At 36.5% G+C, this 17372-nt stretch overlaps 1 protein-coding gene across 4 annotated transcripts in view; it reads left to right on the forward strand.

The window, feature by feature from the left end:
- Positions 1 to 17372, forward strand: part of LOC135084408 (hemicentin-1) — a 609550-nt gene extending 592178 nt beyond the window's left edge. Inside the window, exons 11-30 of one of the 4 annotated variants that reach the window (XM_063979183.1) lie at positions 570 to 751; positions 1347 to 1529; positions 2383 to 2523; positions 3077 to 3185; positions 3885 to 4042; positions 4389 to 4447; positions 5060 to 5224; positions 5981 to 6110; positions 6338 to 6422; positions 6903 to 7108; positions 7539 to 7621; positions 8427 to 8601; positions 9081 to 9215; positions 9965 to 9998; positions 11642 to 12165; positions 12804 to 12914; positions 13245 to 13354; positions 13755 to 14969; positions 15070 to 15810; positions 17285 to 17372. In XM_063979183.1, coding sequence (XP_063835253.1) covers positions 570 to 751; positions 1347 to 1529; positions 2383 to 2523; positions 3077 to 3185; positions 3885 to 4042; positions 4389 to 4447; positions 5060 to 5224; positions 5981 to 6110; positions 6338 to 6422; positions 6903 to 7108; positions 7539 to 7621; positions 8427 to 8601; positions 9081 to 9215; positions 9965 to 9998; positions 11642 to 12165; positions 12804 to 12914; positions 13245 to 13354; positions 13755 to 14969; positions 15070 to 15807 — 4543 coding nt within the window. In that variant the 3' untranslated portion in view covers positions 15808 to 15810; positions 17285 to 17372. Of the gene's footprint in view, positions 1 to 569; positions 752 to 1346; positions 1530 to 2382; positions 2524 to 3076; positions 3186 to 3884; positions 4043 to 4388; positions 4448 to 5059; positions 5225 to 5980; positions 6111 to 6337; positions 6423 to 6902; positions 7109 to 7538; positions 7622 to 8426; positions 8602 to 9080; positions 9216 to 9964; positions 9999 to 10460; positions 10543 to 11641; positions 12166 to 12803; positions 12915 to 13244; positions 13355 to 13754; positions 14970 to 15069; positions 15811 to 17284 lie in introns of those variants that run through there. The other 3 variants (XM_063979184.1, XM_063979185.1, XM_063979186.1) reach the window with 3 other exon arrangements.

The following is a 17372-nucleotide window of genomic DNA, read 5'->3' on the forward strand; positions in this document are numbered from 1 at the left end:
TCACCTTTGTTTGTCACCTGTCATCCGCTTTGCAATGGAGAGATCAAACCTTAATTTCAAACTCCTCCTATGTATGTTCTTCTGATTAATTTCGTTGCGGGTCCAATGACAGTTTAACTTTCCCCCGGGACAAACTTGACCTTGGTTGGGTTTTTATGGTAGGTTGTAGATCTGCTGCTATAGATCCTGGCTACACAGGAGTTGCAGTGCTGGGAACGAGAGGTGGAAATAGTCCCGTATAGATGGTTAATATTTTAATTTTTTTTGTCGGCCGTTTGGTGTAGTGGTTCAGAACGGACTACTATGCCGATAGGTCCCGGGTTCGATTCCCGGCCGGGCAGAAATTGAAATGATGAATTTGAATTTCTGTGACGGGTCTGGGTATAAATATGTATAATATGTATGTATTTAATAAAAAATAAATAAAAAAAGGTATATAAGTAGTATATCCGTTAAGCTAGCACCCATAACACAAGCATTGAGTTGCTTACTTTGGGGCTAGCTGGCGCTGTGTGAAATTGTCCAAAGATTTGTCCAAAGATTTTATATTAATGACCTTTTTTCATCAGGTACCGCAACGGCGAGCGAGTCTCCGTCAACGACACGAGCCACTACGACGGTGGCACCACCGACCAGCACTCGCTGATCATTCGCGATGCACGAGGCGGGGACATGGGCAACTACACCTGCCTCCTGGCTAACTCCGTGGGGAATGGATCGAGCCACGAGAGCATACACGTCAACGTGCTGTGTAAGTATTTTCAGGCATTCCACTTTCCCCTAGTGTTATAAGAAACTCTAGTCTCGGTGTCTTTAATAGAACTTGAGCTATTTTTGAAGACTCTCGTCTTATTTATAACTTAGAGCTCAAGTTTTTCAGAATTTTGAGTCGTAGACTCAAATCCTGCCAAAAAGAACTCAAAGACTGAGTCGTTCTAAAAAACTCATGACTGAGTCCTCTAAATCACCCAAGGAAAACGTCATAAGCCTTCGAGCTATAGCCAGCGGCAGAAACGAAGCGGCCTCTTTAGTCAACAGTGTTGTCGTCACCAGTTAGTCTTCTAAGCTTGACGAGCTTGACTCAGCTAACCTCATGCATTATTTTTGGGAATTTTGTTAAGAGTGCCGAAGTGTAGGAACTGCGGTCTGATCATAAAGTATTTAGTTTACAAAAGTGTAGCATGCACTTTACCAGCCCCGAATATGTTTCAGTAGTTCAACGTGTAATGTTCAGAATGACAAGGTTCAAGGTTCATAAAGTATCAGAACGATAAGGTTCAGAATGAGATCTTTCAAGGTTCTCAAATGGTCACATTCATTAACATGTTTCCCATCTTATCTTCCAGACAAACCCCAAGTGCGTCTCACCATGAGCTCCCAAAGCCCGATCCTGGAGACGGACCACAAGAACGTGACGCTGACGTGCGAGGTGGAGACGGGCAACCCGCCGCTGCTGGACGAGGTCATCTGGTACCTGGACGGGGAGGTGCTGAAACATCTGCCCGAGTGCAACGGGACTGATGGAGATGGTTAGTCAGGTTTTAGGGTATTCTAGTAGGCCAGGTGTTGGAATTGAGGCCACGTGCCGGGAAGAGCAGCATAAGACATCTATGTATAACGTGGAAAGATCTGCCCCCGATGGTTGAAAAGGCGCATCTAATATTTTATTTATTTATTTATTTTTGGGAAACATACAGTTACAATATAATTTAACTTAGGTGCAGTAAGAAAACACATAAACCAAATAAGTTTCCACAGTTAAATATACACATAAAGTTGGGCAAACCATTATGAATAATATTTTGTTGTGAAAAATATAAATTTATATAAAAAATATTTTTTCGCATATGAGTAATTTTCGCATATGGGTAATTCTTAGCTGTCCTTGAGTTTATCAAGGACAGCTAAGAATTACCCATTTAAATTATTTGAAACATTTTTTCTTTGTTTTGACTTAATGTTAGATGCGCCCTTTAACTATTTGATGCCATAAATAGGTTGCAGAAAGCCGCATGCAGGCCGCTACCAATCAGGCAATATGGATGTTATTGGGGTAGGCCTATATGTTCAGCAGAGGACACCTGTAGCTGAAATGATGATGATGAGAATATCCCTAGTGGATAAGCAGTCCCTTTCGTCATCTCTGATCATCTCTTTCCATCAGTTGAAATGCAGGCTAAGGCGTCACCACTGTGGGATCCTACTTCTGATATAAATGTGGAAGTATGTAAGGATGGAAAGTTACTCTTTCACGCAAAACTTCTGAACAGATTTTTATGAAATTGTGCAGTGTTTTTCTTTGCAGATGTTTCAACACCTTGAACAGTGGAGACCATATTATTATGAACAAAACAATATTGACGTAAAACTATTTGATTACAGAAAACCTGTGCAACGAAGTGGACCCCTCGATGCTGCTCCTCCAAGACACCACGAAGAGCTTCCACGGGAACTACTCCTGCAAGGGCAAGAACTATGCTGGCTGGGGCAACGAGAGCAGCAAGACCGAGCTGGTTGTTAACTGTGAGTATACAAGTGCAGTAATTGGTTCGAATCTCGCTTAATGCTGATTTGTTATGATGAGTGTGAGGGTTTACATCTGGAGTGGAACCATTTAAGGTAGTAGTAAAGTACCAATGACTTTTGGATCAAGCGGCAATAGTAGTGTAGGATGCTCTCCAGCTAAATGAAGTGACGACAGCAGAAACTGAATAAAAAGTGAGAGATCGTGCACAAACCTTTTCTCTAGCCGCTAACAGTAATTCGTGCTATGTTATACCTACGCTATTTGAAGCGTCATTCTTCAAGATTAATAATATCCATCAGATGGATACGATCTGATTTATTCCAAATCCCAATTCTCTAAATTACACAAAGAATAAAAGAAGCCAGTTTTCAAAATCAAACTCAAAATTTCAATTATCTTTATTTGTATAGACTAATTAAATTAGTACTTGCAAATCGATAAATGCTCTTAAGGAGCATGTCTCATTCTTTTTTTGTCCTACCAGCGCTTTCTCTTCCCTTTCGTGTTGTTTACCAACTCGTGTATAAAACTATATTGTACTGATTTCAGACCCGCCCGGGCCGGCGAAGCTGACGTATTCCCCGTGGCGAGTAGTGAAGGGAAAGAGCCTCGTACTGAGCTGCAGCATCAAGGAGAAGGGGCGGCCGGAAGTTCATAGGTAAGTTCAATGATCATTTTGCCTTTATTCCCATCCACCCCCTTCAAGCTTGCCACCGGGGTGGTGGTGCTCGAGTCCTATGTCAAGAAGCTGTTCTTCCTTGGTCCTTAATATCTATTTTAGCATTTTGCACTAATTAATAAAAACTTGTATCGCAGTAGCTTTAAGTTTTTTTATTAGAACCAACGTTTCTGGTTCAATTAAAATGCTTTAAAAAATTTTACGCATTCTGGCTAATCGTTAATCGAGTCTGGTTGACCTTGAAGCAATAAGAAGACCTCAATGCTTATTAATCAAAACTTGTATCGTAGTAGCTTTAGTTTTTTTGTTTGAATAAATGTTTCTGTTTGGACTGAAATGCGTTAAAAATAAAATTTACGCATTCTGGCAAATAGTTAATCGAGTCTGGCTGACCTTGGAGCATTAAGACCTCAATGCTTATTAGTAAAAACTTGGATCGCAGTAGCTTTTAATATTTTTTTTTGTTGGAATAAATGTTTCTGTTTGGACTGAAATGCGTTAAAAAGAAAATTTACGCATTCTGGCAAATGGTTAATTAAATCTGGCTGACATTCAATTCCTCAATGCTCATTAATATGAACTTAAAATGATGTCATTTCCTTCCAGGCTTAATGAGAGACGATTCTGCTATCGACTAACTGACCTGATAATCATGATAAATATTTTTCCTTCTTCCAGGTTCCGTTGGCACCGTGGCGGCAGGCCTGTGCCCGACATAGTTTCTCAGAACTGGACGATCGATCCGGTGACCTTAGACCACAGAACCACCTTCTCCTGTCGCGGGTCCAACGCAGGAGGGGAGGGGGAGCTGGCCTCTGTGGCTATTGATGTTTTAGGTAAGTTAAATACTCCTTAAATAAATAGGTACTTTCATTAGCGGTAAACAGTAGATTATGGCTATGTAGGAGTCGTTTTCATTCAGAAGTGTAAAAAATAATATTTTTTGTGAACGGATTATTATAGTGTTCTATTATGAAAAATATAAAGAACTGATAACGTTTGGATTGTTAATAATTTAGACTATGTAAGAAGAGAAGAATATAATTTACTTACGTGGTTTAATAAATTATTTTTCTAGTAGAAGAATATTACTTATTTATTTAATATGACAACCAACAAGACATTCACTTAAACAATATTTGCGTTGTTGAACTTAATATATATTTTTTTTATTGTTTTCAGCTCCACCAAGCTTCAAGTACGCAATGAACCATTACAGCGGGGCATTGTACAAATCACAGGTAAGTTATTAAACACATATCTATGTAATAAAAAAAAATTAAAGATGTTTTAGGAACCAGCAATAAAAATGCCTGAGGTAAGGGAGCGGCACAGAAGGGACAACACATAACATTACTATATTATGACATGACATAGTATGGGCGTACCCAAGGGGGGGGGGCAGCTGGAAGTCGACCAGAAGCTGGGTACGCCCATGTGACTAACAACAACAGAGCATATTACAAATCTGAAGTCCCGCTGACATGATTTCACCGTCACAAAACACCCTAGCCCGACGGATTAGCAAGCTGAAGTGGCAATGGGCAGGGCACATAGTACGCAGAACTGACGGCCGATGGGGCAGCAAAGTTCTGGAGTGGAGGCCACGTACCGGAAAACGCAGCGTGGGACGTCCACCCACAAGGTGGACCAACAACCTGATAAGGGTAGCAGGAAGGCGCTGTATGCAGGCCGCTGCCAACCGTGCGATGTGGAGGTCATTGGGGGAGGCCTGTGTTCAGCAGTGGACGTCCTGTGGCTGAAATGATGATGATGATGAAAAACACCCTGCTGCCATACCTCAGGTACTGACTAAGTTAGACTAGACCTATAAACGTTTTTTCCCTTTGCAGAATATATCCCTCTCCTGCACCGTAGAATGTGCGCCGCTCTGCAGCGTGCAGTGGCTCAAAGACGGGCAGGTCATAGATGAGAAGAACGACCGCTACTACGTGGTCACCAGGAAGATTGAGCCGCAAGTCAATAGGAACGATTTTGAGGCTACGGAGTCTACTTTGGTAAGTTTTTTGGTTAGTTTTTGATTATGGTGGTAGCAAATTGTTGCTAGTTCAATGATTCTGGTCAATGGAGATTTCATAAAAAAAAAAAACTAATTTTAATTGTGCCTGGATGAAAAAACGGGTTATTGTGCTTTGCATCGTTCCTTGGAAAAGGGTTATGTAATAAAAATGGAATGTCTTAAGCTGACAGGATCATCGAAGTTCAGTTTAATAATTATAGTAGAAGAGTCCAATAGGGGTTTTGGGATTTATTCGAGCGGAATAAATCAACGGATATACTTTACACTGTTTGGTTACCTCTGTGTAATAACGTAGTAAATGAATAATAATGTAGCATCCTCAGGCCAGCCGAACAGAATACTAAGAAAAATCGATGTTAAGAATTATTTGTTTACGGCTCAGAATACAGAACAAACCAGAAGGAGTGTTCGATAACATTTCTACGCGGCAACTTGTGTATTTTGGGGTAAAATTATGTAATTTTTTAAAGAGATGTTAAACAAGTAAAAAATAAGTACGTGAAATAAGTGTACACCACCACTATCGTTATAGTGTTAACTATCCATTTCCGTTTTTGCTCTCGCTCTCATCAAATGGTGATTCTTTGCGATAGAACGAAAAGAGTAATTTATAAGGTTACACACACAAGCGCGTTGACGGTTTCTGGTTTGTTCTATATTCTGAGGTTTACGGCTGGGTTTTGAATCGCAGGAGTACGAAATATAAACTTTATTAATATCTTTTCTATCACAGCACTGGAACATGTCAGCGTGGCCAGGGCGCGTGCTGGACCGGGCGGCCGACACCGCGCGCTATACTTGCCGCTCGTCCCGCAACGACGCCGGGCCGCCCGTCAATAGCACCACCAAGTTTGCTGTCGAATGTAAGTGATATTGACGAGTACTACAGCAATGATAAAGATAAAAAATCACGATGGCCTAATCTGTTTACTTGGAGGGAATGAAATATTGGAAATAAGTGTAGGTACGCGTTGCTGTCGTGTGTCATCCACTGTCGCCTACAATATGCATCATATTTCAAGTTCCAAATGTTAAAAATAATCAGATATAGTAAGAAATATTCTATTAAATAAATAAATGTGTTTTTCAGATGAACCAGAAAACATTACAGTTTCGCCGAAGGTTGTGTCGGTCATCGAAAACGAGATACCAGCTAAAGTCGTCTGCTCTGCGAGGTAAATAATATAAAAGAAACTCGTTACCGACTGGCTTATCAACACACAGCTCAAATCACTGAACAAATTGTGTTTAAAGGCACGCAGAAAGGTATGATGATGAAGGTATCCGCTAAGGATTTTCCAAAACTCAACCCCTAAGGGGATGAAACTGGGGTCCAAACTGTATATCTTCAAACACAGAAGCTACTGCTCTTGCCTTTTGCATCGCGACACCTTAATGTCCAAGGATATTTTATTAATTAACTTATACAATTTTTTAATTAACTTTCTTGAGTGGCGACCACGAACTGGAAGACGTGACGTGGACAGGCCTCCCACTAGGTGGACCGGCGATCTGGTGAAGGTCGCGGGAGGTGCCTGGATGCGAGTGGCGCAGGACCGGTCTTTGTAGAAATCCTTGGGGGAGGGCTTTGTCCAGCAGTGGACGTCTTTCGGCTGAAACGAACGAAACTTATACAAAAACTTTTTCACTTCCAGAGGATTCCCCATGCCAAGCTTCTCGTGGCGGCGGGAGCACTCCAGCAAGAGTGCTGCGAGGGACCACACCAACAACTCGCTCATACTATCCTCCTCTAACACCCTCCTGCTAGGCCCCGTGCAGAGGAAGGACGGCGGCCATTACGTCTGCGAGGCGTATAACAGACACGGATCAGTCAATACCACTGTGTTTTTGGATGTTATGTGTAAGTATGTTAAAACTGTGGTTTTGTTTAAAAAACTCATAAAACTCATTTATTTCTGCAAATAGGCTTTAAAAAAGCACTTTTACACGTCCCAGTATTAACCCTACCACTGCTTGTTTGCAAGTTTTTATGACACGACAACAGAAATAAGCAATGCTACTGATATCAGATTGTTTTTATAGCCTGTGTCAGTAGAATTTAGCATTGTTGCAAACTAATATAGGTCTAAGCTACTGAACAACGTTGATTGCAAAGTGTTTTATTCACTAATTTTAATTATAAAGATAAGTGAAATCACTTCACCAGTAAGTTTTTTCTTCGTTAAATTATTCAGTTCATTTTTTCTCTAAAAGAAGTAACAGTAACCATTTGCAAACCTCCTCAGCTATTTTCAGTTCAAGTTTCATTATTTTTGTTTATTCTTTTTCAGATGTTCCTGCATGTGGAATTAAGAAAACTACAATCAATGGCGACCCAGTTTTGGTTTGCACGGCACATGCTAATCCATCAGAGGTGAGTTTATTATTATAAATTACTTAATAATTTAAGATGTATGTAAGTATGACCACTTTATTACCATACAGGGTGGAAACGATAAGTGATCTCACTCGATTATTTCTAAACTATACAAGATATCCAAAAACTGATTACTGATCCTAAAAGTGCTGAACGAGCTCTATCCAACGGTATGATATAATAGGTTACAAAATAAACTGGATCTATCTAAAAATGCAATATTTCCAGCCTCCATGCATTTAGTAAAACCACATAATATTAAAAAATTTACAAGATATCCAAAAACTGGTAACTGATCCTGAAAGTACTTCACAAGCAATCCATCCAATGGCAACAATAATAAGTTATAAAATAAACTAGATCTATGCGAAAATTCAATGTTTCCAGCTTCTTATTATTATTTATTATTATTATTATTCCATACATTTGGTACTGCCACAGTCATAGCACTCATGTCTTAATAATATTATAGCAAGTAAAGTCTAAAACCAATGCTTTCCATAAATAATTTTAAATTTGAATGCAATTTACGAGTTAATTTTAAGTGTTTATTATTTAAAATAAAAAACATTAACACTTCTAATATTGTGTGGCTGGCATAGTGGCATAAAAAATTAAATTTTCGGATAGATCCAGTTAATTCTGTAACCTATTACTAATATCGTTTGAAAGAGCTCGTTAAGCACTTTCAGGATCAGTAGTCAGTATTTCGATATCTTGTATAGTTTAGAAATAATCGAGTGAGATCACTTATCGTTTCTACCCTGTATATTAAGTACTCAAATTAACCTCTAAATTCAAGGTCTCATTCGTTTGGAAACTGGAAAACGACAACGACAGTCTGACGTACGAGGAGATACGTCAGTCAGGCTCCCAGAGCTTCCTCAAGCTAAGCACCAGCGTCGACGTCTACAGGACGTATCTGTGCTACGCTAACAACACCGTCGGCATGACGAGATGCGAGATGGACGTGCCAGGTTGGTTTAAACAAGTAAAAAATATTGCCAGAATAATTTACATGTTCTGGGACACTACAATGTATTTTATAAGTATTTTGGATGAGTATTTATAGTTTTTGTCTGATATTTAAGATTATTTGGTGTTTGAGCAGTGAACTTTTGAAATTGACTCAATGTTTTCTATTATAGCTAACTTAGGAAGTTTTGGTAAGTGGACAAGGAATACGTAGAAACAATTGAACACAAAAATATAGGAAGAACAAAATAATTTTCAAAATCAATGCATTGGAAAGTTTTTATGGCGTTTTTTGTGAAATTGGACTGTTCAAATGATGATCGAAGACATAAAAATCATAATTATATCGACAAAATTTGGCGACAATAACTCAATATTTAAGCACCGAACTGCTAGTTCAAGGCTATTTTGATCTTCATGTGCCATAAGACTGTCTACTTAGTTAAATGTCAAGCAAGTTATAATTATTTGAAATCTCTAGGCATCGTCCCGTGGTGGCGCGACCAACACAAGCTGATCCTGATCGGAGGCATCGCGCTGGCCGTGCTCGTGATCACCGTGATCCTGTGCATCATCATCATCTGCGTCTGCCGGCGGATGCGAGCCAAATCTAAATGTAGGTTTACTTGGTTTAGAAATTTTGAAACAATTTACGCATTCTGGCAATCGTTTATGAATTCTGGGAAAGATTTACGCATTCTGGCAATCATTTTTTTTTAATCTACGATGACTGGGTCGTTTGTTTCGTTGCTGTATTTTTTTGTTTGTCTGTAAAATTCAAGTTTTCACGTACATTTCATTGGCTTTGATCTTTGTGATTGTATTGTTAACAGGAGTTTAATAATTATAATAATAGTCTTTGAGTGATTTACATAATTATTCGAGATTTTGATGACTATTTACATATTTTTTCTGTGTAGAGTTATCTTTACCTTAGTTTGATTTGCTCCTAATTTATGTGTTACATAATCAATTTTGTAGCATCATACCATTTGTAAAATAATATCCATTCCCATAAGTACTTGCCTTCGTCCAGATGTAGTTACCATTAACATTTATTTGTCAAACTTTGCAAAAGAGTTTTTAGTTTTTATATAAATCATGTTAAAAATAGTAAAAAATAGCTTTTTGAAAGCCTATTGGCAAATTACATGAATTTGAGTTGAGTAGCATTAATAAAAAAAATTAATGATACTAAAAAAACTAAAAACTCTACTTGTATCAATGTTGTTCGTGCCGTCTCCAGCAATAACATGTTTGCGTTTTGTTTTGCCAAAACTAATTGTTTTGTTTTTGTTGTTTATTTTTTCCCGGACGCTGCCCTAACGACACATTTCACGCGACTAACATTAAACAAACAAACAGACAATAACCCGGTGGAACTCGAAGAGAGGGAAAAGTAAGTTTGGTTTAGAATTTTTATATAATTTTATATAATTTTCTCAGAAATCTAATTTGAAAAACGTCTCATTTTCAAAATTATTTTATAGATGATAGAATTCATAGCATTTGTAGAAATGAAATGAAGCATAGTTTAGAAAATAAATAATTAATAAAATGAACTGTGATAAAACTAATAATTTTAGGAATGTTTAACAATCAACACTATGACGTGGGTTGTACATTATTATTTAAGGTTTATTTATTTTATTATTATTTTATTAGAATAACTTTACAAAATATACAACAAGCATTATTATTATCTTAGGAGTCTACAGTAATTTTATTTATTCCATTCTTTCTTCTTTATTTTCTTCTAGTATTTCAACAGTAGTGTTCGTTAGTGGACGGACTTAGAACTATATTTTAATTTATATATTTATTTCTAGTCTTATATTTAGTTAGATATGGACATTTTCAGCTACGCCCTTGGTCCGGGCAGATTCTTGGCATACATTGTCGATGCCTCCAACGCGGTCTCCTCTGATAGTACCCATTTCAAGGTCATATATTTTCCAGTACCTACGAGTTTGGTTTTCGCCTGTATAATATTGCTGAATGCTTGGACCAAAGGCTGATAGTTTTCTTCATTTCAAGGTCAAAACGTCTGACTAATCCTAGCAAAGTTTAGATACAACTAAACATTAGAATTCTAGTAGCATGTTCTCATAAACTCTAAACATACTAACACGGGTTCCTGGTTATATAACAGGGTATATTTTTATATATTTGTTTATTATAACTGGTTATTTTTGTAGGTTCCTAACCGCATTAACCCCTGATGTACTCAGACTGACAACAATAAATAGTTCAGGTATATCTTACTAACAAATAACCGTTTATATTTCGTATCGTTTTCTTTGATAGATGGAGAATGCTTTCTTATTTTTTGACGCTCTTTGGCTATTTTTCGTATAAAGTTGAATAAACTTTGTGTGGTTTTTAAGTAGAATTTGAAGTAGTGTTGAACAAAAATTGTTACTGTATTTTGAAATAAAAATGCATGTATGCTGTGGAAAGCATTCTTCTAGACTGTTTGTATCTATTTATTTATTTTCTTTTCTTTTGTAACACATATTAAAATGTATTACTATTCTTATCTTGTTAATATGTACGTTTTATTTTTATGCAATTTTCTAAAACCAATAATATCGAGATCGTATTATAAATTCAAATTTTTGCGTTTTGTTATAGATTTTTTTTTGTTTTTTACCCATTTTTAATGACATTATTGACAGATTTTTGCTTATATTTTAACATTTCGATAATTTTTCGGAGATCTAACGTTGCTCTATGATAAACTTTGTTCTGTGATAGCTGACACGCATTGCATTATCAAAGTATTACAATGTGATATAATATTTTTATCTTTCAAGGTTTACACTGATACGCATTATGCATGATCATTATGATGCCTATTTATAGGCATTTATGATAATGACAATTACAAATTGAGCAAGATAAAAAATTTCCTTACCTACAAGTTTATACAAAAATCAGTCAATAATAAAATAATCACGACTATTATATTTAACAGTTTTTGTTTTTAACTCGCCTCATCTTAACATCGTTTTGTTTCTTTCCATGTTTTATTTCATTCAGTCCGGATGGTAGCTGTATAAACGAGGTGTCGATAGCTCAGTCAATTATATCACAAGCTTTGCCTGCTTTATCACCACGATTAAACCTATCGTTCAGTCCCAAGTCTTCAGACAGGACTAGATTAGTCGACTCCAGCTACCCACACAGCCTAGAAATGAATAAATTCAAAGAACAACCGGTAACAAGCAGCTTGCAAGCAAACCTATCACAACTGGAAGCCACTATAAAATCCAGTGAAGAAAATGAAACTGCACAAACTCCCAAAACTGAACCAAAAGCTGATGGAAATAAAGCACAAACTGTAGTGACGCCTAGCAAATGGCCTGTGAAGCCTGGAGTTCTGGTTCATGTAAATTCAAACCACACGCTTAGCCCTAAAAATCAAGCTAGACTGCAAACTGTAAATAACAATAATAATAATCAAAATAAGGATGCTGAAGAAGCTAATTTGGGACTTCTTGAAAGGAAAAATACTAAAGAAGAAGAAAAGACACCGCCTAAATCGGAGTATTCAAAGAAAAATGGTAAGCCAAGGAGACACACACAAAACGTTGTATCTGGACTTCTAAAGAATTTCAGAAGGAAAAGCGACGATTCCGACGACAGTGGAAAATATAAGAAAATCAATAAATCCAACAAAAGAGCCGTATCTTTAATGAATTTGAACAAAACAGGCTATAGTGTACCAAAGAGTAGACTTAGGTCGTTATTTCAAAGTGACACACCGAATGTTATTGTAACAGAAGGAGGTAGATCTTGTTCATTACATTACACACTTTTCATCACACTTTAAAAGATGATGTATTGGACAATTTATAAAAAATATTTCATAAAAATCATCCACTGTATTACTATCATTGTAATGTCGTAACATTTTGATCAATGTATTGTTTAGTACATCATCAAGCTATATCACAACACACTTCTGAAACCAAACGCTTTCTCTACCATCGTCTCCTGCATCTTTTACTTATAATTTTGCTTTTTCTTTAATTTTGCTGGATTTTTTTTCCAAATACACAACCTCTTTTTCCTTTCTAGAGAATTAAGTAGATTCGATATTGAATATTTATATTTTAGCAAAAAGAGCGTACTATGTGTTTGGAAAAAATAGCATGTTGTGTGTGTTTTGCATTAATATTTAAATTGCGCATGTTTTTAGTGGTATCATTTAAAAGGCCTGACCGAATTGCAACAAGTGCTAGAATAAAACCTTTTAACGATCAAACGCCTTCGAAGAATACTAGGAAGCGAAAAAAACCGGGCGACGACAGTAAGTAGCATGGTTTTGTTTTGTTTTGCTTGTTTTATTTAGTTTGAGAAAACACGTTTGGTATGAGTGGATGCACTGATTAGGTAGGGTGTACTTGTATATTGATGAATTCCATAATGATCTCAATTAGAACAATATAATGCACGTTATTATGAATCGAAAGAATTAAAATTAGTTATGTAACTTTGACTGTAAAAATTGGAATGCTTTGCGAGTTTTGAGATGGTCATTACAATTTGTGAAAAAATACGTTCGTCATAGGCAAGTTATATTCCAGGCTTAACTCAAAATGTTCTCATATAATTAATGTGTGTAATGAAACATTTCCAGGCCCACCTACGAATGGCGTAGATAATGCTGTGAACGGAACCCTTGGAGCGGACAACCCGGGACTCTACGAGAACCTGCCGTTCCATGGCCTACAGCAACCTCCAAATAAGGTAACATAGTCAAAATAAACTCTACAACTATGATAAAATTATTTGATCTGATAACGTAACATTTCATTAATCATAATGTGAATATAACAAAGAGTTTGTCGCGCTTACTTAATAAAATCTCATAAACAGTCAATTTTTAACTTTAATTAATCTTTAAGAGTTCCATGCTACATGTGCAGTCGACAGTACATCAGACTGTAAATTTTTGTGGCAAAATAACACCTATTACAAGTAAATAAGATGCCACGGTATTAAGCTTGATGTGCTGTCTGCACCATAGAAATAATATTGTCCCCTTTTCATTTTTATTTAAATTTATTTTTTGCCTAACTCATTGTGTTGCATGTTTAACATTTTTGTTTTGTTCGTTTCATGTTTTATTTTGGCATGCGTAACAAAGCCCGTACAAGCGATACAGCCGAGGGTCATCGACATGAACCAAAGAACTGCGAAAGGAATCGAATCTCTGCAAAAACAACTGACGACTAACCCCTCATTCACGCCAAGACTGGTCTGCCCCCCGTTTATGCAGAACTCAATGCCGTATCCCATGACATCTCCTTCGAACTCGCAATACCCAGCATTTGGCATACCAGTATTGTCACCTATACAGCAAATGTACCCCCTACATCAAACTGTATTACTGAACCCATACCTGCCTCCGATGCAAACGTCATTTCTAAAGCAATTTCCGACGATTGATGAAGAAATTTCCGATGGAGATAACACTAGGAAGTTTTCCTCATTGAATACTAGAAATATTCATAGAAAACCGCCCCAATTTCAATCTATGAGAGTCGTCAGGAAACGTAATATTGAACGGTTTTATCCTAACACAGAATATGGAGAGAATTTCACTGAAATTAACAATAACAAAGATAGTCAAGGTGATTCAGATAATGATAATATAGTTTTTAACCAAGACATAATTTACGCTAACTTTCCTTCACTATTGAAGATCAAATCAAATGTAAATGGGGTTGAGCAATTCGAAAATTTGACTGACTCTATACAAGTGTGCGAAGAAAGCAAAGAACAGATGAATCTATCTACGAATTCATTGAATAGACCAGTACCGGCGCCTAGAACGAAAATATCTCCATTAAGCTCCCCAGCCAAATCTGATCACGTATACGTCAATCTATCAATGCCACTAATAAGCACAAAGTTCTCAAGGTCCTTCGATACAGTTGACGCCCCAGTCAGGTCTTCTAAATCCGCTGAAGACATTTCAAAACTTAAACCTCCTAGAAAAGACAAAAAAATAGCAGAATCAAGACTGAACAAAAGTGATGTTGATAAGAAACTTGAAGACGATAGTGATGAAGAGAAAGATGATGAAAAACCAGACTTTATCAAACCAAATATAATCGGTGCTACTCCTAAGAGGAATTTGTCGATAACTCTGCCATCGACTTCGTTAGTAAAATCAGTAGTTAGTCAATTGAATGATCAAGCTGGTATAAACAAAGTGGGGTTGCCAAAGAAGCAAGTGATAGCGCCAAATAAGACTTTACAAATACCAAAACTGGCGGAAAAGCCTATACCAAAGAGGTCGATCGTGCGACGCAGCAATTCAGTACAAAGTGCTTTAACTGGTTTAGAAAACGGTCAGGTATACAATGCTTCTTGATTTTTATTTTGTTTCTCTCTTCCATCGCCCCTTACACTTGCCTCAACTCATTTTACTAACATATTAATATTTTCGTTTTCAGAATACTAACATACTACAACAGCAGTACATGCAAAAACGCAACCATTTTACTAACCTAAGCTCGAAAGGAAAAAATAAGAAAAACTTCCAAATACCACTTCAGAAGCATCACAGTTTTTGTTACTTTCAGCCTATAAGAGTAGATAAGAGAATCCCTGTAGACCAGGAGAGGTCGTACAATAACACGATAGGACCACTGATATACCAACAGCCTGCAGACACTCAGTACTACACCAAAACATTGAACAGAAGTAGAGAGAAGAACAACCAGAAACTGAATCGTCTAAAAAAATCAGAGAGCCTCAGAGAAAAACTGTCCTGTGTTGGTGTTTATGATAACTACGAGAAACCGGACTACCCAGAGCCGGAGTACAATGAATCAGAGAGAAGATCGTATTTGCAACTCCTCAAAGGCAACTACATATCAAATTCCACTAGAAACCTAGGTCCTGAGCACAATTTCAGTCCGAACTACAACACAGTCGGTCCTAAGGAAGACAAACCTAAACATAAGAAATTAGTATATGCAGATTTAGCTTTAGGCAACCATAATTTGAAGTTTAAGAACACAGTCAATTCTAATAGACATTTATATGATACGTACACTATAGGTAGCGATAGCTGTAGCAAAGAAACTAACAGTAGTTATAAGGGTAGCGCGTCCAATCAAAGAAAGGGGAACCACAGTCAGCAGAGGAGTGACTACGCCACACTCAAATTCAACGAGATCGATGTCTGAGAGGTAAGTTGACTAATTCATAACTAAATACTAGATCGGATATTTCGGATATTTATCAAAGTTTATTTTTCCAATGTAGCGAATATGGAAGCGACTTTAAACATAGCTACAAATGAAGTTGAATATTTTGGACGTGCACAATTGATTCACAAACACGTTTAATTTAACCTGTTACAACACAATAAAGTTATGAAAAGCTAAAATACCTTGGTCTGTAAAAATAATAACTAATGTTTTTGCAGATATTGCAGGATTATAAAAAACAGTGTTTTCAATTATTAACTTAAGATAAAAATATGCAATCGAATATCCGATCTAGGTATACTCGTATAATATCTACACCAACTCGATAAGTTGACACCTGAGTGAACGGTGACGTCACAAAATTTGTTTAGGGTAAAGCCTACTGAATTCGGGTTTTTTGGGAGAAATACGGAGTAGTGGGGAGGGATCTAATTTCACGCAGGTGTCATCTTATCGCGCACGTGTCATAAGTTATGACACGTGCTTTATGACTCTCAACTAATTATCAATATTAACTAATTTCACGATAAAAATTAAAATACCCGTAAATTAAAGTAAGGCCCGAGTAAAGAGAAATGTTATTACATTAATTTATATTAAATGGAAACTTATTTATCTTTTGTTGATAGAAAAATACTTTCTGTTTAAGGTTTAGATGAAAACTAAGTTGATTATCAAGTTCATTTTTTCACAAATAAAAATAGTCTTGGAGATAATTTTTGTTTTAAAAAATAAAATAAATTATGGTAATATGTGCCAAGTGATTTTATCTGCTTCCCAAGCATGGTTCCGAAGAAATTAAATTGCCTATGAAACTGTTAAAAGCATGATTTCGCAGTGTTGTGACGTTTTATTATTTTCTATTTCTAGGAACGCTTTACCAAGAGTGACACATACATTTATTAAAATAAGGTAATTTCAAAATTATTTCCAAATCGCTTATCACTGCTTATTAATACATTAACTGATTAATTTAAAAAAGTGCAATATCTGCAATGATTTAAAAATTTGGGGTTGAAAAAAGTAGGTACTTTAATTTTTTTAGACTAATAAAACTCACGCTTGGTTTTCACTTAACACATATTACCATTACTTAGTTAATATTCGTATATAGAAAAAAAACACTTGCAAAATCATTATCCTCTAATTTTTGTGATTTTTTTGTCTTATGTACATTTTTTCTAAGTGAAGTAACTTGAGAAAAAATATTTGCTATCAAATATTAAAAAATAAATTAATGGTAACGATTACTTTTGAAAAAGCTTCAAAATAGAGTAGTGGTTGAACTAAATATTCTTGATCAACTATCTTAGAAAAATTAAGGATTTTCCAAAAGAATAGGCTCTTGCGCATGATAATGGTGGAGCGAACTTGCCCAGAAAATACGGAGGCCCAAAAAATTTAAAAAGAATTGTACATATTTTTACATATTTTTTTAATTTTCACATTCCAGCCCTTCAGACCCGACGACCAGTTCATATACGCCGATGCCGACATGAAAGACTACGGGCCGATCAACTACAAAGCCGCTTCCATCTACG

Source organism: Ostrinia nubilalis, chromosome 26, assembly GCF_963855985.1.
Source record: "Ostrinia nubilalis chromosome 26, ilOstNubi1.1, whole genome shotgun sequence".
Taxonomy (NCBI): domain Eukaryota; kingdom Metazoa; phylum Arthropoda; class Insecta; order Lepidoptera; family Crambidae; genus Ostrinia; species Ostrinia nubilalis.